The following is a 25,063-nucleotide window of genomic DNA, read 5'->3' as shown; positions in this document are numbered from 1 at the left end:
GTTTTGCAAAATCTCTGGTTTCCTTCATAATCATTGATCTTGAACCACCTGAAAGGTGAAAGCAGACCCATCCAACCTTTGACCTTCCAGTCCCCATACAGACCACTCAGTTTCCCATCGCAGCAAGCTGTGTCCTCATAAAATACACAACCTGTGTCTGTCATGCCGTCTCTCCCTCTCCTTGTTTCGCCACCCGCCAGGCCTTGTGACAAACTTCTCACCACATCTCTAAACGTGGTAAATAATATCTCCCCGGCCCATTCTGACCGGCGATAGGCAGGGCTCGGCCTGGGTTGAGCTCGACGTCTATTAGACTTAATGAGTGGAGTGTAGAGCCTTTGCAATCAGACTGAGGGACATCCTCAGACAACAGGCTTTAAATCAGAGCTGCGCTTCAGAGCAAGCGGCTGTACTGTCTGGTAGATCTATTTCTATCTGCGTTCTGTAATGGGAGCCGGGAGGGGGCAGGGAGGCCCCCCAGGGGTGGTAAACACATTGTTTATCTGAGGAGAGAAGAGAAGGGTGAGGCAGAGGGAAAGAAATGGGAGAGATGTAAATAAATAGAAAAGTGTGATAGAGATGTGTGTGGAGAGAGAGACGGAGAGAGTGGGCGAAAGAGGCTGACGGAGAGGGGGACAGAGCGAGAAAGAAGAAGAGAGTAGTAGTGGTTGTTTATATGCAGTGTTGGAGGGAGTCTGTTTGGTGTCATGAATAAGCCAAGTCACTACTGAATAATCTATGACTCACATGGTGGGAAGCTTTCCCCCGTGGAAGCTGAAAATAGGAAGAGAGAACAGGGGGAAAACAGTGAAATGTCTCAGCCACCTCCCTCCACATCTCTCCATCTATTTCTCAGGTTTTTCTCTCTCTTCATTTGAGGTACTGTTGCACGTGCTGTATTACCCCAAGGAGCCGTGAGCTGTTATGAATGTTTATTGCAGGTTATATAATGCATTGATAGAATGAACTATAAATGATTTAATATCATCCATTATAAACCAGTAGCTGATAAGGGGTGTTACCAAAATGTATTTGCGTCAGAAATAATTCCTCTTGTAAATAAAATGAGTGGAATTCCTGGGCAAGACGTTAGGATTTTACACAAGACACAGTTGAGAGGTTTTCAAAGCCGTTTAGATGAAGGAGGAAAAACTCTGTCTTCCTGCCAGCTGTGTTTTGGTGCAGGTAGGTTATTGTGTAAGAACTACTTTTGGAGGGCTTTCTTTACTGCAAGCACAGTGTGTCTGCACCAGAGTGCACGTTGGCCCTTGTTTTGGTGAGAGGAAAGTGGGATACAGGCGTGGTTATCTCCGTGAACTTGATGCAGGCGTTGACGTCATCGCGAGCCGGGGGAGATGGCCAGATATCGATGTTTATCTTGCCAAAATAAGTGGCTCCCTTGAGAGACGTCACATAGTCAGGTTGTGCTGAAATGGAATCGGAGCTTGTGCAGAGCTTGTGCACCGTGGTTTAAAACAACTGGGGAGTGGTGCCTATAGCAGCCTGCATGCTTATAGTTGTGTGCGGCCTACCTGTGGCCCGGCTAGACTGAACCCTTCTACTGTAGGCCTTCCCCCATGTCCTTCCACTGTCCCATAAATCAATGCTCTGTAATGTAGAACACAACTGTGAAGTTTCTCTTACGCTTCCGCCCGCTAGCAACGCCAACGTCAGAGCAAATAACACAAAGGGGGTGTGTGTTGACGGGGAGTCTCCTAGCAACCATAAAGAGCCCTTATAGCCTTAATTACGTTCACTTGAGGCAATAGACATATATTTCACAGAACCGTGATCTGAAGAATAGAGAGCTGTGTGTGTGTGTGACGCCAGAGCAATGTCCAACACTGTGGGTGTATTTCTAGAGGGAACTAGTTCTCTGTACTCAGAGGGAAGAGGGGGATGCAGTGTCAACAGAGGAAGACACAGAGAATAGTTTTTTTCCTCCGTCCACTCTGCTATCTATCTCCTGTGTATCTGCCGTCGGTTCCAGGAAATGGAGGAGCAGCAGAATAAACAGACAGCAGGCCTACGACTTCCCTGTGATGTCACCAGCACAGAGAGAGGGAGGAGGGCACAGAGACGGGTAAAAAGAGGGAGAGGGGAGGGACACAGACTGGTAAAAAGAGGGAGAGGGGAGGGACACAGACGGGTAAAGACCGAGGAGGGACACAGAGAGAGGTAGCTAGCAAGGGAGCAGGAGTGTTGAGAAAGCAGAAAACTGAGGAAATGAGAGGAGGACAGAGACTGACAGAAATATAAAGAGCAGCACCACTAAAGCTAAATAGATCCTTACACACGGCAGAGACGAGCTGTAGAGGAGGAAACGATAGGAGAGCGTTTATCGCCATGCTCACTACAGCGCTGATGGGTATGTCAATTATATATGTTCTATTACACATTGCTTCTCTGAAAGTAGTTCCTCTCTCTCTCTCTCTCTCTCTCTGTCTCTCTCTCTGTCTCTCTCTCTGTCTCTCTCTCTGTCTCTCTCTCTGTGTCTCTCTCACTCTCTGTCTCTCTCTCTCTCACTCTCTCTGTCTCTCTCTCACTCTCTCTCTCTGTCTCTCTCTCACTCTCTCTCTGTCTCTCTCTCACTCTCTCTCTCTGTCTCTCTCTCACTCTCTCTCTCTGTCTCTCTCTCACTCTCTCTCTCTGTCTCTCTCACTCTCTCTCTCTGTCTCTCTCACTCTCTCTCTCTGTCTCTCTCACTCTCTGTCTCTCTCTCTCTCACTCTCTCTGTCTCTCTCTCACTCTCTCTCTCTGTCTCTCTCTCACTCTCTCTCTCTGTCTCTCTCTCACTCTCTCTCTCTGTCTCTCTCTCACTCTCTCTCTCTGTCTCTCTCACTCTCTCTCTCTGTCTCTCTCTCTCTCTCTCTCTCCCTGTCTCTCTCTCACTCTCTCTCTCTGTCTCTCTCTCTCTGTCTCTCTCTCTGTCTCTCTGTCTCTCTCTCTGTCTCTCTCACTCTCTCACGCTCTCTCTCACTCTCTTTGTCTCTCTCTCTCTGTTTGTCTGTCTCTCTCTGTTTGTCTGTCTCTCTCTGTTTGTCTGTCTCTCTCTGTTTGTCTGTCTCTCTCTGTTTGTCTGTCTCTCTCTGTTTGTCTGTCTCTCTCTGTTTGTCTGTCTCTCTCTGTTTGTCTGTCTCTCTCTGTTTGTCTGTCTCTCTCTGTTTGTCTGTCTCTCTCTGTTTGTCTGTCTCTCTCTGTTTGTCTGTCTCTCTCTGTTTGTCTGTCTCTCTCTGTTTGTCTGTCTCTCTCTGTTTGTCTGTCTCTCTCTGTTTGTCTGTCTCTCTCTGTTTGTCTGTCTCTCTCTGTTTGTCTCTCTCTCTTTCTCTCTCTCTCTCTCTCTCTCTCTCTCTCTCTCTCTCTCTTTTAAACTATTCTTCTCTGTTACGTTCTCTTTCTGTCTGCTTTCTCTGCTTGTTGGTTAGTGTTGTGTACACGGAGTGGTATAGTCAATGAGGTGATCACAGGCAGTACCAGTCTGCAGCATGTGTTTCAGAGCTAGGACATTATGGTTGTGTGTGTTTGTATCGAGAGAGTGTTTTTGTGTGTGTCTCTGTCTGCACGGGACAGAAGCGCTAGTCGTTGGTCTTGGAATGCTGTGCTTGACTGTGTGTGGGAGGGGTCCTTGGGGAGGAGGGCAAAGAATTGGGGTAGAGAGAGAAAATATACATATTGGTTTGTGCAGCATCACTAAGTACGTTTACATGAACACTTCTAATTCAATATTAAACTGATTAGAAGACCGAGTATGGGATGAGTCATGTAAATGCCTTATTCTGCTTATCTTAATGGGCATGAGGTCAAAATCGAAGTAGGCACACGGCGATTAAAACACTTTCTGAAGCAGTGCGGCTTGGTTGGGTTGTGTTTCGGAGGACGCGTGGCCTTCGACCTTCGTCTCTCCCGAGTCCGTACGGGATTTGTAGCGTTGAGACAAGATAATAACAATTGGATACCACGAAAAGGTGGTAAAATAAACAAATAAAAAACACCTGGTTTTCTGAGCGATCTTTCAGATTGCTAGGACACGTTAACACCCTAATTGGAGTTTGAGCGGTGTATTTGATATGCCTTTGTCCCACCTAGCACCAGCAGCACAAGGTTAGTGAGTTAGGGGAAAACTTACAGCATCTTCAAAATAGGTTTCACATACCAACTGTATATGTCCCAACTCAAATGCTTCCCAAAAGGAACATGATCACTTTGATTGGTGATTTTTCTGCGTATAGCCAAGTCCCATCAGGTAGCCTGATTTCAGATGTGTCCATGTAAACAGGATTATTATGGAAATGGTTCTTCTTGAAAAGCATGTCGACTTGATCTGACTATTCACTATTATTGTGTGCGTGTAACCGTACTCATTCATCTGATAAACCCAGAGACTGTGTCTGCCTTTAGTGTGTGTTGTGTGTGTGAGTCTTTAGGCCTGTGTGTGTGTGTGACTGTCTGTGTGTGCTGCACCTAGTGTGGGTGTTAGCCTAACACGATTAAGACAGAGTTTCAAGCAAACATATCTGGCTGTCTGGCACGCTGTTGGGAAAACTTGTAGATAAATAATCGTCCAATCGCGACTATTTATTCAGATTTAATGGGGAGGAAGCCGTGCGATTGGAGGCCTTCCTGTAGCAGTGCGTTCTGAGGGTGGTTGGCCAGGGCCGAAGTCTCCACCACCACGCCACAGGTCAATGCAGTCTTTGTGAGAGGAGTGCTACACTTCATGTTTGACTTATCAGGGCCAGATGGACAGTACTGTGAAGGGGCTCTCTGTGCTGATAAGGATGCTGAGTGTGTGTGTGTGTGTGTGTGTGTGCACAGAATGTGATGGCTGTTTTATTTTATTATCTACTTGGGTCACATCGATTAGTCTTTTTTCATTATTCAATATGCATGGACTACCATTCTGTCTCTCTGTTCCTCTCTCTAGTGGACATTAACTCTGCCCTGCCCCTGCGTCTGCCCCCGGCTGCCATCCCCATGGACCTACGCATTGACCAGCACCATCACCAGCAGCAGCTGTCCATGTCTCCTTCTGCAGCCCAGGCGTCTGCAGCCCAGGCCAGAGAGCAGCAGCTGCAGCAGGAGCTCCTGTCCCTGAAACAGAAACAACAGATTCAGAGACAGCACCTCATCGCTGAGTTCCAGAGGCAACATGAGCAGCTCAACCGCCAGCATGAAGCCCAGCTACAGGAACATGTTAAGGTGGGAGGGGGAGTGAGTGAGGGAGGGACTCCGCTCCAGAAGCATGTCAAGAAAGACAGTAATTTCCCTCTCATACATGTCTAAACTAGATCTCTCTCTGTGCAGCAGAAGCCTTTCAGCCCTATAATATTTGCCCTGCTCTTGGGTCAGTGTTTGGGCCTGTAAGTGACCTAGATTCTGCAGATTGAAGGGCTGAGGGCTGATCCCAGTACAGTGCTAACAGCACAAGGGCTCCTTTGGCCTGTGGTGGGGCTGGAAGACCACTCAGTTAGCAGAGAGTGACGCAAAGCCAAGGCAGGGAGGCCCAGGCTCAATCAGCCCCATTCAGAGCCTGTACACACACACACCGAGACCTGCAGCGCACACACCGAGACCTGCAGCGCACACACCAAGACCTGCAGCGCACACACCGTGACCTGCAGCGCACACACCGTGACCTGCAGCGCACACAGCGAGACCTGCAGCGCAAACACCGAGACCTGCAGCGCACACACCGTGACCTGCAGCGCACACACCGTGACCTGCAGCGCACACACCGTGACCTGCAGCGCACACACCGTGACCTGCAGCGCACACACCGTGACCTGCAGCGCACACACCGTGACCTGCAGCGCACACACCGTGACCTGCAGCGCACACACCGAGACCTGCAGCGCACACACCGAGACCTGCAGCGCACACACCGTGACCTGCAGCGCACACACCGAGACCTGCAGCGCACACACCGAGACCTGCAGCGCACACATCGAGACCTGCAGCGCACACACCGTGACCTGCAGCGCACACACCGAGACCTGCAGCACACACACCGAGGCCTGCAGCACACACACCGAGACCTGCAGCACACACACCGAGACCTGCAGCACACACACCGAGACCTGCAGCACACACACCAAGACCTGCAGCACACACACCTCTGCCTATCACCAAGACAGGTCAAGGAGTGGGAAAGACAGTAGGAAACAGACACTGGTGGATTGGAAAGAGGAAGACATGTTGTTGTTTTCCCTGTATACCTCTATAGAACTCTTTAGGTTAAGGTGTCTCCCCTTAAATGCACCAAAGGCTGGATTCCAAACTTAAAGCACTCCCTTCCATCTGCCCTTGAATATTGAAAGGGGGAAAGTTTGGGACCTATCCAAAACCATACCGTGCCTGCCTGCTGCTCTTCTGTCACGCACTTCCTCACCTCCCATATGAATGTATCCATCAGCAGGACTCTTGTTCCAGTCACCTTCCCTTGACGGTGAGCACGGCTGCATGTCCTCGCTAGCAGGCACTTATTTAACACACTAAACCATCCAAGGCAATAACAAACATCCCCCACAAAATACGGCCAATCAAATTAATCAAATATTGGAGTTGGGCACTCTACTAAGGAGAGAGCATGGGGTCGTGTGTGTGGATCTAATGATTCAGTTTGGTCGTGATGTAGAGGGTCCATGGTACGTAGAGAGGAAAGGTTATTCACGTATTGACTGGAGTGGTCTGGCTCCTGTAAACATGCCGGGAACATTTGCATGGACAGCGATTGGGCTGAGGCTGAATAGATGTGTTGTGATAGTGTGAGGTGACCAAGCGAGCATGTTCACTTGGGTCTAAGGTGAACGTGTCAGGAATGGGGGATAGCTGCGAGAGACCAGACCTGCAGGGCAAGGAGAGAGAAGGGAGGGAGAAATCAGCATTGGCTCCTGGCTCCAGAACCAACATTGTATTAACATTATAGTACACAATGTTGTAGTAATGTTTTGTTCCCCTCCAAGCAGCACCAGCAGGAGCTCCTGGCCCAGAATGTTGCAGTAACGTTGTAGTAACGTTGTGTTCTCATGCAGCACCAGCAGGAGCTCCTGTCCCAGGATGTTGTAGTAACGTTGTGTTCCCCTCCATGCAGCACCAGCAGGAGCTCCTGGCCCTGAAACATCAGCAGGAGCTGTTGGAGCATCAGAGGAAGATGGAGAAGCACCGTCTGGAGCAGGAACTGGAGAAACACCAGAGAGAACAGAAACTACTGCTGCTGAAGAACAAGGAGAGAGGACAGGAGAGTAAGCAGCTGGAACAATACATTATCATATTATTAGTAGAACTAAAATGGGGCCACTATGTACAAAAAGTGCTGTAATTTCTTAACGGTTCACCTGATGTGGACGAAAATATCCTCAAATGAAAGCGGACTGTCTGCACTTTAAGCTCTATTGTCATTGGCTGATTTCAAATCCAAACTTCTGAAGTATAGAGCCAAAAGAAGAAACAAAGCTTCACTGTTGCAGTAGTTACGGAGGGCAGTGTATATCTCTCTCTCACACCCAACCAACCTCCATTCTGGTCATCCCTCTATTCTAGAGTGGATGTGCTTGTGTGGTGCTGCCACGCTGCCTGCTCTCTGTCAGTGGAGAGGTGTTGAGAGAGACAGGCAGCAGGCTACAGGTAGAGGGCTGGCCTCAACACCACAAGGCCACTGGCTCATTAATTATCTAGTGGTATGGATGGGCTAAACACACACACAGGGTCACCAGACAGGATGGATGACAACGGCAGCTGCCCTGGAGGAGTTTGGTCTGATACAACCCTCAGTAGTCTAGAGCTGAGGGCTCTCTCTGTCTCTCTCTCTCTCTCTCTCTCTGTCTCTCTCTCCTCTCTCCTCTCTCCTCTCTGATTCTGTGTGTCTCGATCCTCATCTTCTCTCTCTGCACAATCACCAATTATAACGACAACGTTTCACGCGATATGGATGAAAATACCCTCAAATTAAAGTTGACAGTCTGCACTTTAACCTCATAGACATTGTTTGATTTCAAATCCAAACTTTGAGTATATAGAGCCAAAATAAGAGAAAATACTTAATTGCCCCAATAATTACAGAGGGCAGTGTGTTGCACAGCGAATTGGGAATTGGAAATGTGACCGTTTGAATAGCCCATCATATCAATGAGAGTCTGTGATATATATAACTCCTAGTAAACTCAGCCTGAAATGGCGTCAGAGCTCACACCTACCTTCAGCGACGCTCTTTAACCTCTCCCTCACTCTGCTAGCATATTGCTCAAGTCTATCATTTTCTTCTTGATCTATGTGAAGGGCCTTAAGGCCAGGAATTGGGTGTGAGTGATCTGGTACCATGTACCCCCTCTCAGGTGCAGTGGCCAGTACTGTCTTCTTACCCTGGTACCATGTACCCCCTCTCAGGTGCAGTGGCCAGTACTGTCTTCTTACCCTGGTACCATGTACCCCCTCTCAGGTGCAGTGGCCAGTACAGTCTTCTTGCCCTAGTACCATGTACCCCCTCTCAGGTGCAGTGGCCAGTACTGTCTTCTTACCCTGGTACCATGTACCCCCTCTCAGGTGCAGTGGCCAGTACTGTCTTCTTACTCTGGTACCATGTACCCCCTCTCAGGTGCAGTGGCCAGTACTGTCTTCTTACCCTGGTACCATGTACCCCCCTCTCAGGTGCAGTGGCCAGTAGTACTGTCTTCTTACCCTGGTACCATGTACCCCCTCTCAGGTGCAGTGGCCAGTAGTACTGTCTTCTTACCCTGGTACCATGTACCCCCTCTCAGGTGCAGTGGCCAGTACTGTCTTCTTACCCTGGTACCATGTACCCCCTCTCAGGTGCAGTGGCCAGTACTGTCTTCTTACCCTGGTACCATGTACCCCCTCTCAGGTGCAGTGGCCAGTACTGTCTTCTTACCCTGGTACCATGTACCCCCTCTCAGGTGCAGTGGCCAGTACTGTCTTCTTACCCTGGTACCATGTACCCCCTCTCAGGTGCAGTGGCCAGTACTGTCTTCTTACCCTAGTATCATGTACCCCCTCTCAGGTGCAGTGGCCAGTACTGTCTTCTTACCCTGGTACCATGTACCCCCTCTCAGGTGCAGTGGCCAGTAGTACTGTCTTCTTACCCTGGTACCATGTACCCCCTCTCAGGTGCAGTGGCCAGTACTGTCTTCTTACCCTGGTACCATGTACCCCCTCTCAGGTGCAGTGGCCAGTACTGTCTTCTTACCCTGGTACCATGTACCCCCTCTCAGGTGCAGTGGCCAGTACTGTCTTCTTACCCTGGTACCATGTACCCCCTCTCAGGTGCAGTGGCCAGTACTGTCTTCTTACCCTGGTACCATGTACCCCCTCTCAGGTGCAGTGGCCAGTATTGTCTTCTTACCCTGGTACCATGTACCCCCTCTCAGGTGCAGTGGCCAGTACGGAGGTGAAGATGCGACTGCAGGAGTTTGTGCTGAACAAGAAGAAGGCTCTGGCCCAGAGGAGTCTCAACCACGGGGGGTTGCCCAACGACCCCCGCTACTGGTATGGGTGAGTACTGTCTCACACACACACACAGACGCACACACTCCTGTCCCTCCTGTCCCGTGTGTAGGGATGAGATCACACACACACGGAGGACACAGCAGACAATTTGGCCCTGTTGAGAGGAGCTCTCCCTCCTCAGCCTTGAGTGTTTATTATCGAGCTGTGGAACCCACGTCCAGCTGTGGTCTGTGTGCTCAGTATTAGGTGCTGTGTGAACCTACGTCCAGCTGTGGTCTGTGTGCTCAGTGTTAGGTGCTGTGTGAACCCACGTCCAGCTGTGGTCTGTGTGCTCAGTGTTAGGTGCTGTGGAACCCATGTCCAGCTGTGGTCTGTGTGCTCAGTATTAGGTGCTGTGTGAACCCACGTCCAGCTGTGGTCTGTGTGCTCAGTGTTAGGTGCTGTGTGAACCCACGTCCAGTTGTGGTCTGTGTGCTCAGTGTTAGGTGCTGTGTGACCCCACGACCAGCTGTGGTCTGTGTGAACCCACGTCTAGCTGTGGTCTGTTTGTTCAGTGTTAGGTGCTGTGTGAACCCACGTCCAGCTGTGGTCTGTTTGTTCAGTATTAGGTGCTGTGTGAACCCATGTCCAGCTGTGGTCTGTGCGCTCAGTGTTGGGTGCTGTGTGAACCCACGTCCAGCTGTGGTCTGTGTGCTCAGTATTAGGTGCTCTGTGAACCCACGTCCAGCTGTGGTCTGTGTGCTCAGTGTTAGGTGCTGTGTGAACCCACGTCCAGCTTTGGTCTGTGTTCAGTGTTAGGTGCTGTGTGAACCCACGTCCAGCTGTGGTCTGTGTGCTCAGTATTAGGTGCTGTGTGAACCAGCTGTGGTCTGTGTGCTCAGTGTTAGATGCTGTGTGAACCCACGTCCAGCTGTGGTCTGTGTGCTCAGTGTTAGGTGCTGTGTGAACCCAAGTCCAGCTGTGGTCTGTGTGCTCAGTATTAGGTGCTGTGCTCAGTGTTAGGTGCTGTGTGAACCCACTTCCAGCTGTGGTTTGTGTTCTCAGTATTAGGTGCTGTGTGAACCAGCTGTGGTCTGTGTGCTCAGTGTTAGGTGCTGTGTGAACCCACATCCAGCTGTGGTCTGTGTGCTCAGTGTTAGGTGCTGTGTGAACCCACTTCCAGCTGTGGTCTGTGTTCTCAATATTAGGTGCTGTGTGAACCCACGTCCAGCTGTGATCTGTGTGCTCAGTGCTAGGTGCTGTGTGAACCCACGTCCATCTGTGTTCTGTGTGCTCAGTGTTAGGTGCTGTGTGAACCTACGTCCAGCTGTGGTCTGTGTGCTCAGTGTTAGGTGCTGTGTGAACCCACGTCCAGCTGTGGTCTGTGTGCTCAGTGTTAGGTGCTGTGTGAACCCACGTCCAGCTGTGGTCTGTGCACTCATTATTAGGTGCTGTGTGAACCCACGTCCAGCTGTGGTCTGTGTACTCAGTATTAGGTGCTGTGTGAACCCACGTCCAGCTGTGGTCTGTGTACTCAGTATTAGGTGCTGTGTGAACCCACGTCCAGCTGTGGTCTGTGTGCTCAGTGTTAGGTGCTGTGTGAACCCACGTCCAGCTGTGGTCTGTGTGCTCAGTGTTAGGTGCTGTGTGAACCCACGTCCAGCTGTGGTCTGTGTGCTCAGTGTTAGGTGCTGTGTGAACCCACGTCCAGCTGTGGTCTGTGTGCTCAGTATTAGGTGCTGTGGTCTGTGTGCTCAGTGTTAGGTGCTGTGTGAACCCACGTCCAGCTGTGGTCTGTGTACTCATTATTAGGTGCTGTGTGAACCTACGTCCAGCTGTGGTCTGTGTGCTCAGTGTTAGGTGCTGTGTGAACCCACGTCCAGCTGTGGTCTGTGTACTCATTATTAGGTGCTGTGTGAACCCACGTCCAGCTGTGGTCTGTGTACTCAGTATTAGGTGCTGTGTGTGTGCGTTCATGTTTTATAACGCGTTGGTAGAAACTGTGTGATCACTGTTTTGCAATTGTCTTAGTAAAATCATCCAGCACTCATCACACACATACAGTAAACCACTTCTCCACTACTACCATAATGACCCAGTGGAGTATAGAGTCAGTGTTATCAGGAATGTCTCTCCCCTCTCTCCCTCCCTCTCTCCCTCCCTCTCTCTCTCTCTCAATGTAAAGAGTCTCTCAGCACTTTAAAGCTGCCAGTCGTTCAGACCAGAAGAGAGGTGAGGCATATGCACCACAGAGTGTGTTCACTAGACCAGAACATGGGTTTGGGCCTGGGCCAGCACAGCTTACCTTACTGCCTGAGATCAGTCTTGCTCTGTAGCAGTAGCTAACCTCAATAGACATCAGCTCTGCCCATCTTCCAGCCCAGGCTGACTGGAAACCAATCTTCCCAGGCTGTACCCCAGGTGGTACCCCAGGCTGTACCCCCCCACTACTGAGGCAAAGTTTTAGACTATTGAGACTCTCGCTATCTTGTAATCCTGTGTAAGGAGTGAGGTCATGGCTTTAGACTATTGAGACACCCCCCACCGCAGTGTTGTGTGATGAGGTATCTTAGTGGTTAGGGTGTTGGACTAGTAACCGAAAGGTTGCAAGATCGAATCCCAGAGCTGATGAGGTAAAAATGTCGTTCTATCCCTGAACAAGGCAGTTTTAACCCACTGTTCCTAGGCCGTCATTGAAAATAAGAATTTGTTCTTAACCGACTTGCCTAGTTAAATAAAGGTTAAATATTGAAGGATCTGATGGTTGTTTGTGTGTGTGTGTTGCAGGAAAACTCAGCACACTTCCCTGGACCAGAGCTCTCCTCCTCAGACTGGTATGGGTACCTACAACCACCCTGTCCTGGGCATCTACAACGCTAGAGACGACTTCCCCCTCCGCAAGACAGGTACTAAACACACACACACCTTGCTCTGCTAGAGGACTGTCCTGTAGGCTCTCTGTGGGCTCACACCTTGCTCTGCTAGCGGACTGTCCTGTAGGCTCTCTGTGGGCTCACACCTTGCTCTGCTAGAGGACTGTCATGTAGGCTCTCTGTGGGCTCACACCTTGCTCTGCTAGAGGACTGTCCAGTAGGCTCTCTGCAGGCTCACATCTTCCCTCATTTAGATAGTATTAGAGCCTCCCACCATTAATCAAATCCAAATTAGGCTGTCAGGGGTTCTGCTGCCCCCTCAATGGAATCCCCAGGGCTCTGTGAGGGGGGTTATGAGGTTCACTGAGAAGCTATACGTTATTTGAGTTCTAGATGAACTGCTGATATTAATGTTGATTCTCTTTACCACCTAAAACGTTCTGAACATCCATTGTTATTCTGGCATGTCCTACTGTACCGACGGGGGATTGAACTGTAATATGTGACAGACCTTTTATCACCTTGCCAAAGTTTTCATCATTTCTAAATCATACATGAAAAATCCCAGAGTGAACAAAAAAAAACCTTTCTATAGTTTAGAGAGGTGTACTCTACTGACAGTAGACGAAGTGGAAACTAAAATGGTGCGGCCGTGCCGGGCTGTGAAGCGGTGGTCTTCCAGTATAATTATTCACTTAGCAGGCTGGGCCTGTATGAACAGAGCACGGCCATGTTGACTCTAGCCCCAAGGCTGACTCAAGCTGCAGATACACCGCAGTTGACACTGGCCACTGAGACCACATTCCACCCAGACTGAGAGAGACGAGACGGGAGGAGAGAGGGGAGTAGAACAGGGGGAGTGTGGAGGATGAGGAGATAAGAGAGAGACGAGAGGGGAGTAGAACAGGGGGAGTGTGGAGGAAGAGGAGATAAGAGAGAGACGAGAGGGGAATAGAACAGGGGGAGTGTGGAGGAAGAGGAGATAAGAGAGAGATGAGAGGGGAGTAGAACAGGGGGAGTGTGGAGGAAGAGGAGAAAAGCCTCAAGGCTACACATAGACCACAGTTGACACTGGCCACATTCTACAGGAGGAGAGAGATTTTAGAAAAGAGAAGGTTGGAGAATAGGACAGATGAGAGAGGGAGGAGCAGAGTTTAGAAAATAGAAGGTTGGAGAATAGGACAGATGAGAGAGGGAGGAGGAGAGTTTAGAAAAGAGAAGGTTGGAGAATAGGACAGATGAGAGAGGGAGGAGCAGAGTTTAGAAAAGAGAAGGTTGGAGAATAGGACAGATGAGAGAGGGAGGAGGAGAGTTTAGAAAAGAGAAGGTTGGAGAATAGGACAGATGAGAGAGGGAGGAGGAGAGTTTAGAAAATAGAAGGTTGGAGAATAGGACAGATGAGAGAGGGAGGAGCAGAGTTTAGAAAAGAGAAGGTTGGAGAATAGGACAGATGAGAGAGGGAGGAGCAGAGTTTAGAAAATAGAAGGTTGGAGAATAGGACAGATGAGAGAGGGAGGAGCAGAGTTTAGAAAAGAGAAGGTTGGAGAATAGGACAGATGAGAGAGGGAGGAGGAGAGTTTAGAAAATAGAAGGTTGGAGAATAGGACAGAAGGAGAGTTTAGAAAAGAGAAGGTTGGAGAATAGGACAGAAGGAGAGTTTAGAAAAGAGAAGGTTGGAGAATAGGACAGAAGGAGAGTTTAGAAAAGAGAAGGTTGGAGAATAGGACAGATGAGAGGGGGAGGAGGAGAGTTTAGAAAAGAGAAGGTTGGATAATAGGACAGATGAGAGAGGGAGGAGCAGAGTTTAGAAAAGAGAAGGTTGGAGAATAGGACAGATGAGAGAGGGAGGAGGAGAGTTTAGAAAAGAGAAGGTTGGAGAATAGGACAGAAGGAGAGTTTAGAAAAGAGAAGGTTGGAGAATAGGACAGAAGGAGAGTTTAGAAAAGAGAAGGTTGGAGAATAGGACAGAAGGAGAGTTTAGAAAAGAGAAGGTTGGAGAATAGGACAGATGAGAGGGGGAGGAGGAGAGTTTAGAAAAGAGAAGGTTGGATAATAGGACAGATGAGAGAGGGAGGAGCAGAGTTTAGAAAAGAGAAGGTTGGAGAATAGGACAGATGAGAGAGGGAGGAGGAGAGTTTAGAAAAGAGAAGGTTGGAGAATAGGACAGATGAGAGAGGGAGGAGGAGAGTTTAGAAAAGAGAAGGTTGGAGAATAGGACAGATGAGAGAGGGAGGAGGAGAGTTTAGAAAAGAGAAGGTTGGAGAATAGGACAGAAGGAGAGTTTAGAAAAGAGAAGGTTGGAGAATAGGACAGATGGGAGAGGGAGGAGGAGAGTTTAGAAAAGAGGTTGGAGAATAGGACAGATGAGAGAGGGAGGAGCAGAGTTTAGGGAATTACTTTTACCTTTACCTGCAGTTCTTTAACAGTGGTGGGCATGAAGGACAATTAGACTAGGAGCGGAAGCCTCTTCAGAACATTGAGGCCGACATGCTGTGTTAGCGACAGACATGCTGTGTTAGCGACAGACATGCTGTGTTAGCGACGTACATGCTGTGTTAGCGACGTACATGCTGTGTTAGCTACATGCTAGCAATTTTGCCATTAGAGACTTTGGATTAAAAAACCATTTACTCTAGCTAGTATACCTCAAACTGAACTCTCCACAGAACATGGAGGTTCGTGAAGTGACGCAGGGAGATATTGTCACTTCTGTGGGGTTTACGTATGTTTATTCTAGGTTGGGCACCATTATTTCATTTGCTTCTACATAAATGTGGGTGCTGATAATGAGCTTTTGAATCAGCGTTTGCTTTTCTTTTTTCTTTTTCATTGTAAATATTGTTCATGTAAGTGTCAATGCTATGCAATTTTTGTGTGTGCGATTTAGACAATTGCAGATTTGATTATGACCCTACATCTCCGCACACCCCTCCCCCCAAAGACTTGACATGCACAACACTTAGTCTCCCGCTGTCTGTCGCTAACACAGCATGTCTGTCGCTAACACAGCATGTCTTCACACTGTGTGGTAGCTAGGTAACCCTTCACACTGTGTGGTAGCTAGGTAACCCTTCACACTGTGTGGTAGCTAGGTAACCCTTCACACTGTGTGGTAGCTAGGTAACCCTTCACACTGTGTGGTAGCTAGGTAACCCTTCACACTGTGTGGTAGCTAGGTAACCCTTCAAGCTCACAGCCTCTATACCCTTCAAACTCAACTCTGGACTTCGAAGCCTGATCCACTGCGTTTTTTTAAATGATCAGGTAGAACAGAAAATCAGCAGGTTCCGGACCTCGCAGGTTAAGAGTTGAATACCTCTGCCCTATACGGTATGAAAATAGCTGTACAGTAAACTGCTATAGATGACATCAGAGCGCAGGGTCTCTGCTTCGCTGAATGGGATTCAGCTGACGTGCCTTCTAAACGGGAGTACCAAGAGCGACAAGAAGATGCCCCCATCCCTCACGCTAACTAAACTTATTTCGCTAATGTTTTGTAGTCTGAGTGAAGGGAATGTTGTAAATGAAGAGGGACTCTGTTCTGAAAGATGAGACGTTGAAGATTATAATAAATACCGTTTTGATGTCATACAAGAAAACCACATGCTAATGTGCACTTCACATGTTACATATTCTAGAAGTTATGTCATTTACAGGTTCACCGTTTCTGGTCACATGTTTTTATGTACAGTTCCAACAATGACATGGCATCATACCCTGGGTTGTTTTGAACAGATGCTTGTCGTATTGTGAAGAAAGTTAGCCGTGGAACACGCTCGGGACTCCTTTCTATGCTCACCACATTTACTCTCTGTGTCTCTAAGATTGTATTTTACAGCTTAGCTGGTCATTTTGACAATGGAAAGAGCTTTCAAATGATGCCCATCTGATCCAGATTGCAACTTAATAATGGCCCATTTTTTTTGATTGCTTAAATAGCTGTAATGGTGGGGATGCAGGGCTGTGTTTCAAACAAAGTGCTTTGTTATAAAAAAGATTGTTGTCGACACAAATGTCCGGGTACTTGTTAAAGTTCATGATGCCGTTGACCTTAACAAGGACCAACAGGACCAGTGGAAAGCAAAACAGCCCCAAAACATCAAAGATCCACCACCATACTTTACATTAGTGATGAGGTATTTTCTGCATACGCGCTGTTCTTTCGAATCCAAACTCGGTGGTGTGCGTGGCCAACGACCTCTCTCCATGTCATGTGACCATAGCACCGCCTGAGGTTTTCTAAACCCTATCTTTTAGAGATTTGTTGTTATTACTTGTTAAACACAATTTATCAGAGAAAGAGATTTTATTAGTATAAAATAATATAATTTTTGAATTTCTTGGCGCATACAATGTATTTCTGTTATTTTATATAGTCTTTTTTCTAATCTTTATCAAGGAGCCAATAATTCCGCACCACTACTGTATATCGTGCTATGACCTGGCCTGAAGCCAGACTGATGAACATTCTTCAGATCAATGGGACACAGACCTCATTGTTAAAAAGTACATGAACCCCTGTCTCCATCCCTGTCTATGTCCATTCAGCCAACATGGGGGTTTAATCATCTCTAGCAATGAGAAAGGCTGCAAGTTCCTCCACAGTTCCGTTGTCTGAGCGAGGCGAATGTTGTCAATGAAAAGGGACTTGATGTGTTCTGAAAGATGAGATGTGAGATAATTACCGCTTTAATATGTCATACAAGCAAACCACACACCCGCTTCACATTTCCATATCATAAAACATATGTAATTTCCTGCGTCAACGTTTCTGATCACTGTCTGATGTGCAGTTCCAGAGATGACATCTGAAAAGAATGAGCCGATGTTAGTCGTATTGTTTCCGCAGCTCGTTGTCTTCACACGCTCATAACTCTCTTCTCTGCGCACCAAAATTACTATCTGTTTCTCTGAAGGGCCTTGTGAAAGCCTAACACTGTAAGATGGTATTTTATAACTTAGCTAGTCATGTTGACAATGGGAAAAGCTTTCAAGTGACGCTCATCTAATCCTGATTGCAATTTATAATGTATCATTTTTGGATTGCGTCAACAACAGTAATAATTGTGTGATGGCGAAGAACCGGGGATGCAGGGCTGTGTTTCAAACAAAACAGTTAGGAGAGCTCAGAAATGTAGCTAATAGCTGAAGGCTTTTTCCTTGAGTCATAATAGTACATTGAAATGACTGAGGAACTGTGCACATTTTGGAGAGCTGTGTGGACACTTGGAGACACCGGTCAGTCCTCTCACTTCAACCCTTGACATTTGTTTGTTTTCTCCACCTACCCCACATTTTCCAGCAGTATTCTTATGTTACTGAATGTGTCCAGAGTGTTTTTAGATTTTCTTTCCCGAAAAATGCTACGAAATGTATTCCCTTTCAACCGCTGCCATGGTTATGCACATGCAATTCATATTTCTTCTGTTAGAAACATTTCAATTTGACCCTATTCATATAGGCCAATTCCCACCTGTGTACAGGCTTAATAGGTTGAAAAGGTGGGCTCTGTATGAATCAATCCATGTTCCTCTTTTGTCTGTTCTCAGATGGGAGACCATTACATTTGACCAGACGTGTGTCATGCCATCCATTCAGTAGTGCCTTACATGATTGTTTGACCCCCCCCCCCCGGACTTTCTCCCGTAGTGGCGCGGTCCGCGGCCACCTTTGAATTATGAAACTAGCGCCTGCATCATTAGTCTGTCACTTGTTAAACGGAGAGAAACAAACGTGTTAATAAAAACAAGGATGGAGGGAGCAGTGGAGAGAGCGAGAGAGAGGGGGCTCTTGTTGTTCCCCTCCTGCTTTGTGCCCTTTGTTTTTCCAAAAGCCCTGAAATAGTGCCCTGGCTGGATAATTAGTACTGGACTTCTATTGGTTAGCAGTGTCCCCACAGAGGGCCCTGATTGTCCGTGCCGTGTAAACAGAACATTAGCATCATTTCAGAACATGGTAGTCATGACATTGCATTCCCTCTCTCCGTCCTTGTCTTTCTAAATTCTCTCCATTTGAATGCACACTGACAAAGCCCGCTGTAATTGGAAACGTCGCTCCCAGAAATCAGTTCATTCCCCTCTACACTCTCATTTCCTTGTTGATGTGGCTGGCGCAGATTTTCCCAACGCTCAGTACATTGTAATGGGGAGGAAACGTACCTCATCCACCTCCATGATGGTGAACAGCAGGTTGTGTAACTTAGTCGTTGGTTAGATAAAATGGACCCTGTTTAACCTCGAGAACTGTTTGCCTCAACAAAACTGTGGTTTCTGTTTACTGCGGTTCAAGTTGCAGGGATACGGTATGACAGAGCCGTATCAGAACCATGGTCCTCTCTTGAGTCTTAGCCTCTGTTACAAGCCTGGGTTGTGTTGGTCATATCTGTGCTCTCTCTCTTTCTGTGTGTGTCTGCCTTGTAGCCTCTGAGCCCAACCTGAAGCTACGTTCTCGTCTGAAGCAGAAGGTGAGCGAGCGACGGAGCAGCCCCCTACTGAGGCGTAAAGACAGCCCGATCACAACCGCCAAGAAACGCTCACTGGATATGGCAGGTAGGACACACACTCACTGGATATGGCAGGTAGGACACACACTCACTGGATATGGCAGGTAGGACACACACTCACTGGATATGGCAGGTAGGACACACACTCACTGGATATGGCAGGTAGGACACACACTTACTGGATATGGCAGGTAGGACACACACTCACTGGATATGGCAGGTAGGACACACACTCACTGGATATGGCAGGTAGGACACACATTTAACGCTGTGGAGAGGAACGGCCAGGAGGTTCAGACCTCGCACACAACAGAGCTGTTTAGTAGATTTAACATGGAAGAGATGACTAACTGACTGGTTGTATTAGGTTCATGTTGTACTGTAGCTGTAGACTTGGTGTGGAACAGTCATGACATGAATACATTCTCTAGATTCAGCGTGTAACAGCGCTCCTGGATCCGGCCCCAGCTCTCCTAACAACAACAGCATCAGCAACATCCCCAATGAGAACGGCGTCACTGTGGCAGTCTCCAACAGCATTGATGTGTCCCTGGCTCAGCGGTTGTGTGGTGGTGAACTCAGCCAGCTGTCTCTGTACACGTCCCCCTCCCTCCCCAACATCACCCTAGGTCTGCCCGCCACGGCCACCTCTGCTTCCAATGTAAGGCTCTCTGTTGATATGTTTCTCCTCTTCTCTCGTTCTCTTTCTCTCTGTATCTCTCGCTCTATCTATCTATATATCTGTCTCTCTGTCTCCCTGTGTGTGTTGTTCGGTCTCTCTCTGTGGTCACACAGGATTTACGGTATGTTGCCTGTGGAAAAAAAGGGCCGTGCTTTATATGACCCCCTTTTCAAACAGTCCCATTTTAACCACATTCTTGCCTGCATCAGCCGGTTTGTGTCCCATGCGCATGCCGGCACCATTGATGAGTGGGAGTGGGAGTGTGGGGTTGGAGTAGGGAGTGTGGGGTTGGAGTGTGGGGTTGGAGTGTGGGGTTGGAGTAGGGAGTGTGGGGTTGGAGTAGGGAGTGTGGGGTTGGAGTAGGGAGTGTGGGGTTGGAGTAGGGAGTGTGGGGTTGGAGTAGGGGGAGTGGGAGTAGGGAGTGTGGAGTGGGAGTAGGGAGTGTGGGAGTGGGAGTAGGGAGTGTGGAGTGGGAGTAGGGAGTGTGGGAGTGGGAGTAGGGAGTGTGGAGTGGGAGTAGGGAGTGTGGGGTTGGAGTAGGGAGTGTGGGGTTGGAGTAGGGAGTGTGGGGTTGGAGTAGGAGTAGGGAGTGTGGGGTGGGAGTAGGGAGTTTGGGGTGGGAGTAGGGAGTGTGGGGTGGGAGTAGGGAGTGTGGGGGTGGAGTAGGGAGTGTGGGGTGGGAGTAGGGAGTGTGGGGTGGGAGTAGGGGGTGGGGGTGTATTTGAATAAATCGATTGAATATACACCACAAAGAAATCCATTATTCATTTGTTTAGGCAGGTCCTAAGAAAATGTATTTTCAGAAGAATAGAATAGCCTATTTTGAGTTGAGTTATGTTACTGGTATGGACAACTTATAGGCAACATGGCTTTGCAATGCAAATAAAATCAATAGTTTATTTTGTTCATTAAGCAGACCACACACTTACATTCCCCTGCACTGGTCACAGACAACACACATGTATTTTATAGTAAGAACATAATGCAATATAACCAAATAAAATATCAATCATATTTTTCACACTACTTCAGTGTCACGGGAACGTGTGGAACCGCTGTCATAGAACATAAAGTTATATTTGAAAAGAGACAATGCCCAAATGTTGTGTGCTTTAGAAACTGCTCTTTCTGATCGTGTAAAGAAATACAAAATCGGACCTGAAGGATGATATGAAAAAGTAGCTTTTTTTGTTCCACGTTTAGTCTTCCTGCCCTCACTCCGCTTTGTTAGAGATCACGCACATTGGTAGCTTGCTAGCAAACGTCCTCGCCAACTGCTTTTTTAGTAGTAGCAGCAGACAGTTGTCGAAATAGAACTGTAATCGTAGCAGAACACGTTCAACATAATAAATGTCCAACCAGATATTGTAGCCTGTAGCGGCTTGCCCCTCCAGGAGAAGAGGATTAGCGGAGCGTCTTGCCCCTCCAGGAGAAGAGGATTAGCGGAGCGGCTTGCCCCTCAGGAGTAAATATCAGTTTGCTTTTCATAGCCGATCATTAAGAGTATCTCTACCGCTCCTGCTGTTGAAAACAGTCTGGGACAGGTAGCACGTCCGGTAAACGGGTCAGGGTTCCATCGCCGCAGGCAGAACAGTTGAAACTGGAGCAGCAGCACGGCCAGGTGGACTGGGGACAGCAAGGAATCATCATGCCAGGTAGTCCTGAGGCATGGTCCTAGGGCTCAGGTCCTCCGAGAGAGAATTAGAGAGAGCATACTTAAATTCACAGGACACCGGATAAGACAGGAGAAGTACTCCAGATATAACAGACTGACCCTAGCCCCCCGACACAAACTACTGCAGCATAAATACTGGAGGCTGAGACAGGAGGGGTCAGGAGACACTGTGGCCCCATCCGATGATACCCCCGGACAGGGCCAAACAGGCAGGATATAACCCCACCCACTTTTCCAAAGCACAACCCCCACACCACTAGAGGGATATCTTCAACCACCAACTTACCATCCTGAGACAAGTCCGAGTATAGCCCACAAAGATCTCTGCCACGGAGGTGGGTGGGTGTGTGTTCTCCCAGGCTAAATGCCAAAGCATTTCTGTGACAATAGAAGGACGGCTCAACAACAGAATTACATTTTTTTATGGAGAAAATAAATGCATTACAAGCATTTTTGTGAAGCTTTGTGATCGACGAGGACAAGTTTGATGTCAGACAACAATAGAATGCTTTAATGCGTGCCAAAGCCGGTAAAATGAAAGGCGACGTTTTATACTGAGGGGGTGGCGGGACTTTTAAACAAAGTACCACAATCAGTACTAGGTCGGTTGGCAGAAATACACTGCTCAAAAAAATAAAGGGAACACTAAAATAACACATCCTAGATCTGAATGAATGAAATATTCTTATTAAATACTTTTCTTTACATAGTTGAATGTGCTGACAACAAAATCACACACCAATTATCAATGGAAATCCAATTTATCAACCCATGGAGGTCTGGATTTGGAGTCACACTCAAAATTAAAGTGGAAAACCACACTACAGGCTGATCCAACTTTGATGTAATGTCCTTAAAACAAGTCAAAATGAGGCTCAGTAGTGTGTGTGGCCTCCACCTGTATGACCTCCCTACAACACCTGGGCATGCTCCTGATGAGGTGGCGGATGGTCTCCTGAGGGATCTCCTCCCAGACCTGGACTAAAGCATCCGCCAACTCCTGGACAGTCTGTGGTGCAACGTGGTGTTGGTGGATGGAGCGAGACATGATGTCCCAGATGTGCTCAATTGGATTCAGGTCTGGGGAACAGGCGGGCCAGTCCATAGCATCAATGCCTTCCTCTTGCAGGAACTGCTGACACACTCCAGCCACATGAGATCTAGCATTGTCTTGCATTAGGAGGAACCCAGGGCCAACCGCACCAGCATATGGTCTCACAAAGGGTCTGAGGATCTCATCTCGGTACCTAATGGCAGTCAGGCTACCTCTGGCGAGCACATGGAGAAATGCCACCCCACACCATGACTGACCCACCGCCAAACCGGTCATGCTGGAGGATGTTGCAGGCAGCAGAAAATTCTCCACGGCGTCTCCAGACTCTGTCATGTCTGTCACATGTGCTCAGTGTGAACCTGCTTTCATCTGTGAAGAGCACAGGGCGCCAGTGGCGAATTTGCCAATCTTGGTGTTCTCTGGCAAATGCCAAACGTCCTGCACGGTGTTGGGCTGTAAGCACAACCCCCACCTGTGGACGTCAGGAGTCTGTTTCTTACCGTTTGAGCAGACACATGCACATTTGTGGCCTGCTGGAGGTCATTTTGCAGGGCTCTGGCAGTGCTCCTCCTGCTCCTCCTTGCACAAAGGCGGAGGTAGCGGTCCTGCTGCTGGGTTGTTGCCCTCCTACGGCCTCCTCCACGTCTCCTGATGTACTGGCCTGTCTCCTGGTAGCGCCTCCATGCTCTGGACACTATGCTGACAGACACAGCAAACCTTCTTCCCACAGCTCGCATTGATGTGCCATCCTGGATGAGCTGCACTACCTGAGCCACTTGTGTGGGTTGTAGACTCCGTCTCATGCTACCACTAGAGTGAAAGCACCGCCAGCATTCAAAAGTGACCAAAACATCAGCCAGGAAGCATAGGAACTGAGAAGTGGTCTGTGGTCCCCACCTGCAGAACCACTCCTTTATTGGGGGTGTCTTGCTAATTGCCTATAATTTCCACCTGTTGTCTATTCCATTTGCACAACAGCATGTGAAATGTATTGTCAATCAGTGTTGCTTCCTAAGTGGACAGTTTGATTTCACAGAAGTGTGATTGACTTGGAGTTACATTGTGTTGTTTAAGTGTTCCCTTTATTTTTTGGAGCAGTGTATAAGTACAGGCTGCAACACCTTACACAGATAAAGAAAAGTTGCTGTACTTTTATTTGTTTATCTAATGCTAATTCCCTCTTTATTTCTCTCTTTCTTTTTCTCCCTGTCTGTCTCCATCTCATGTGACCTTGTGTTTTTGGGGGGAACCACCCCTTAAAGATGAATTCACAAATCACAATATTGCCAAAATAAATCTGTTTACAATAGCAACGACAACAGGCTTGTATACCTCAGTCTTCCTAAAGCTAGTGGTATAAAGCCAGTAAAGACAATAGAAGCATCAAACCAATGTCAGTTTAACATATAGATGTATCCCAACAGTTCTATGTAAAACACTTCTATACTGACCCCATTCTCCAGGTGACCTCAGCCCAGCAGGATGGGGGTCAACATTCGTCCCTCTCCCTCAGCCCCCCCTACCTAGGCGGTGCCCCCCTAGCCTCCTACCTGGCTGACGGAGGGGGCGCAGGGGGGCACGGCACACTACTGCAGCACTTGGTCCTGCTGGAACAGACTGGCGCGCACGGGCCCCTACTGGCAGGTGGGTACAGCAGTAGAATGGTACTTTGGTGGAGAACACACACAGTGTCCCAGTACACTGTGTACTTTCCTAACAGATAACCCCCCTCCCCCTTCCTTCTATTGACAGACTTCCTTTCATCTTCTGTTAAGCAGGGTCAATGAGAGAGAATTGTGCCCACCGGTGTTGAAGGAACACATCCATTGACTCACTTTCCCAGTGCTATTTTCAGCTGACAGTGGAGTAAATGACTGGTGACACGCACAGCCTTGGAAGTGATTGGGGGCTCCTTTTTTGGCAGACTAGAGAAGGTTCTTCTGCCAGGCTTGTAGTACTGTGCTCTATTAAGCTCCGTTCCACTGTTCTGTGTGTGATTAACAGAGGCAGTTCTACTGCGGATATTTCTTGTCCTGGGACCAGTGTGTTTGTGTGGATTCAGGCGTGTGTATCCATGCCTACAACCATACCCTCGTGTGTGTGTATTCCCAACCCAGGTGTGGACGCCCTCCAGTCTCCCTCCATCCACATGCTGCGTGGGCAGCACCGTCCCCTGGGTCGGACCCAGTCGGCCCCACTGCCCCAGCAGAACACCCAGGCCCAGGCCCTGCAGCAGCTGGTGGTCCAACAGCAACACCAACAGTTCCTGGAGAAACACAAACAGCAGTTCCAGCAGCTACACATCAACAAGGTAGAGGAGGAGCGGTGAGGGGGGGAGGAGCGGTGAGGGGGGGTGGCGAGGAACGGTGGGGTGGAAGAGGAGGAGGGAGAGAGGGTGGGTTTGAGCAGTGGGGAGGGAGGGAAGAGGACAGGGTATAGCTGGAGGGTATGTATGTCTGTTTGTTAATTATCCTCCCACAGGTACAATAGGGACAGGAAGCAATGTCCATGTGTGTGACAGTTGCTAAGGGCAGACTGTAGCTAACTCCACACCGCCATGGAAACAAAGCGGAACTCACTGCCAGATATGGTCATTCAGGAACTAGGTAGCTGTGCTTTGCTGAGCGCTGTTTGGTTTGATGTGTTCTGTCTCTGTCTCTCTCCTCTCTCCTCTCTCCTCTCTCTCTCGGGATTCTCTTTTGTATTCATCATTTCATGCCCTTAGGTGACATCCCCACAGACAAACAGTAAGAGGGTCACCGTTTAACTACTTTACGTTTCTCAACATTCAATCAAATGTTCCGTTCAGTTGGTCTTAGTGTTTTATCTCTGACCAGAG

At 48.4% G+C, this 25,063-nt stretch overlaps 1 protein-coding gene across 4 annotated transcripts in view; it reads left to right on the top strand.

The window, feature by feature from the left end:
* Nucleotides 1-25,063, top strand: part of LOC139373012 (histone deacetylase 4-like) — a 70,555-nt gene that overhangs the window by 30,470 nt on the left and 15,022 nt on the right. For 3 of the 4 annotated variants that reach the window (XM_071112973.1, XM_071112971.1, XM_071112972.1), the window contains 8 exons: nt 4,925-5,199; nt 7,091-7,241; nt 9,381-9,504; nt 12,226-12,344; nt 18,731-18,859; nt 19,245-19,474; nt 23,688-23,868; nt 24,342-24,535. In XM_071112973.1, coding sequence (XP_070969074.1) covers nt 4,925-5,199; nt 7,091-7,241; nt 9,381-9,504; nt 12,226-12,344; nt 18,731-18,859; nt 19,245-19,474; nt 23,688-23,868; nt 24,342-24,535 — 1,403 coding nt within the window. Of the gene's footprint in view, nt 1-2,200; nt 2,369-4,924; nt 5,200-7,090; nt 7,242-9,380; nt 9,505-12,225; nt 12,345-18,730; nt 18,860-19,244; nt 19,475-23,687; nt 23,869-24,341; nt 24,536-25,063 lie in introns of those variants that run through there. The other variant, XM_071112974.1, reaches the window with a different exon arrangement.

This window comes from Oncorhynchus clarkii, chromosome 18 (assembly GCF_045791955.1).
Source record: "Oncorhynchus clarkii lewisi isolate Uvic-CL-2024 chromosome 18, UVic_Ocla_1.0, whole genome shotgun sequence".
NCBI classification, from domain to species: Eukaryota; Metazoa; Chordata; class Actinopteri; order Salmoniformes; family Salmonidae; genus Oncorhynchus; species Oncorhynchus clarkii.
The sequence above is the reverse complement of the archived record's forward strand: the minus strand, read 5'-3'. Positions and strand labels throughout refer to the sequence as shown.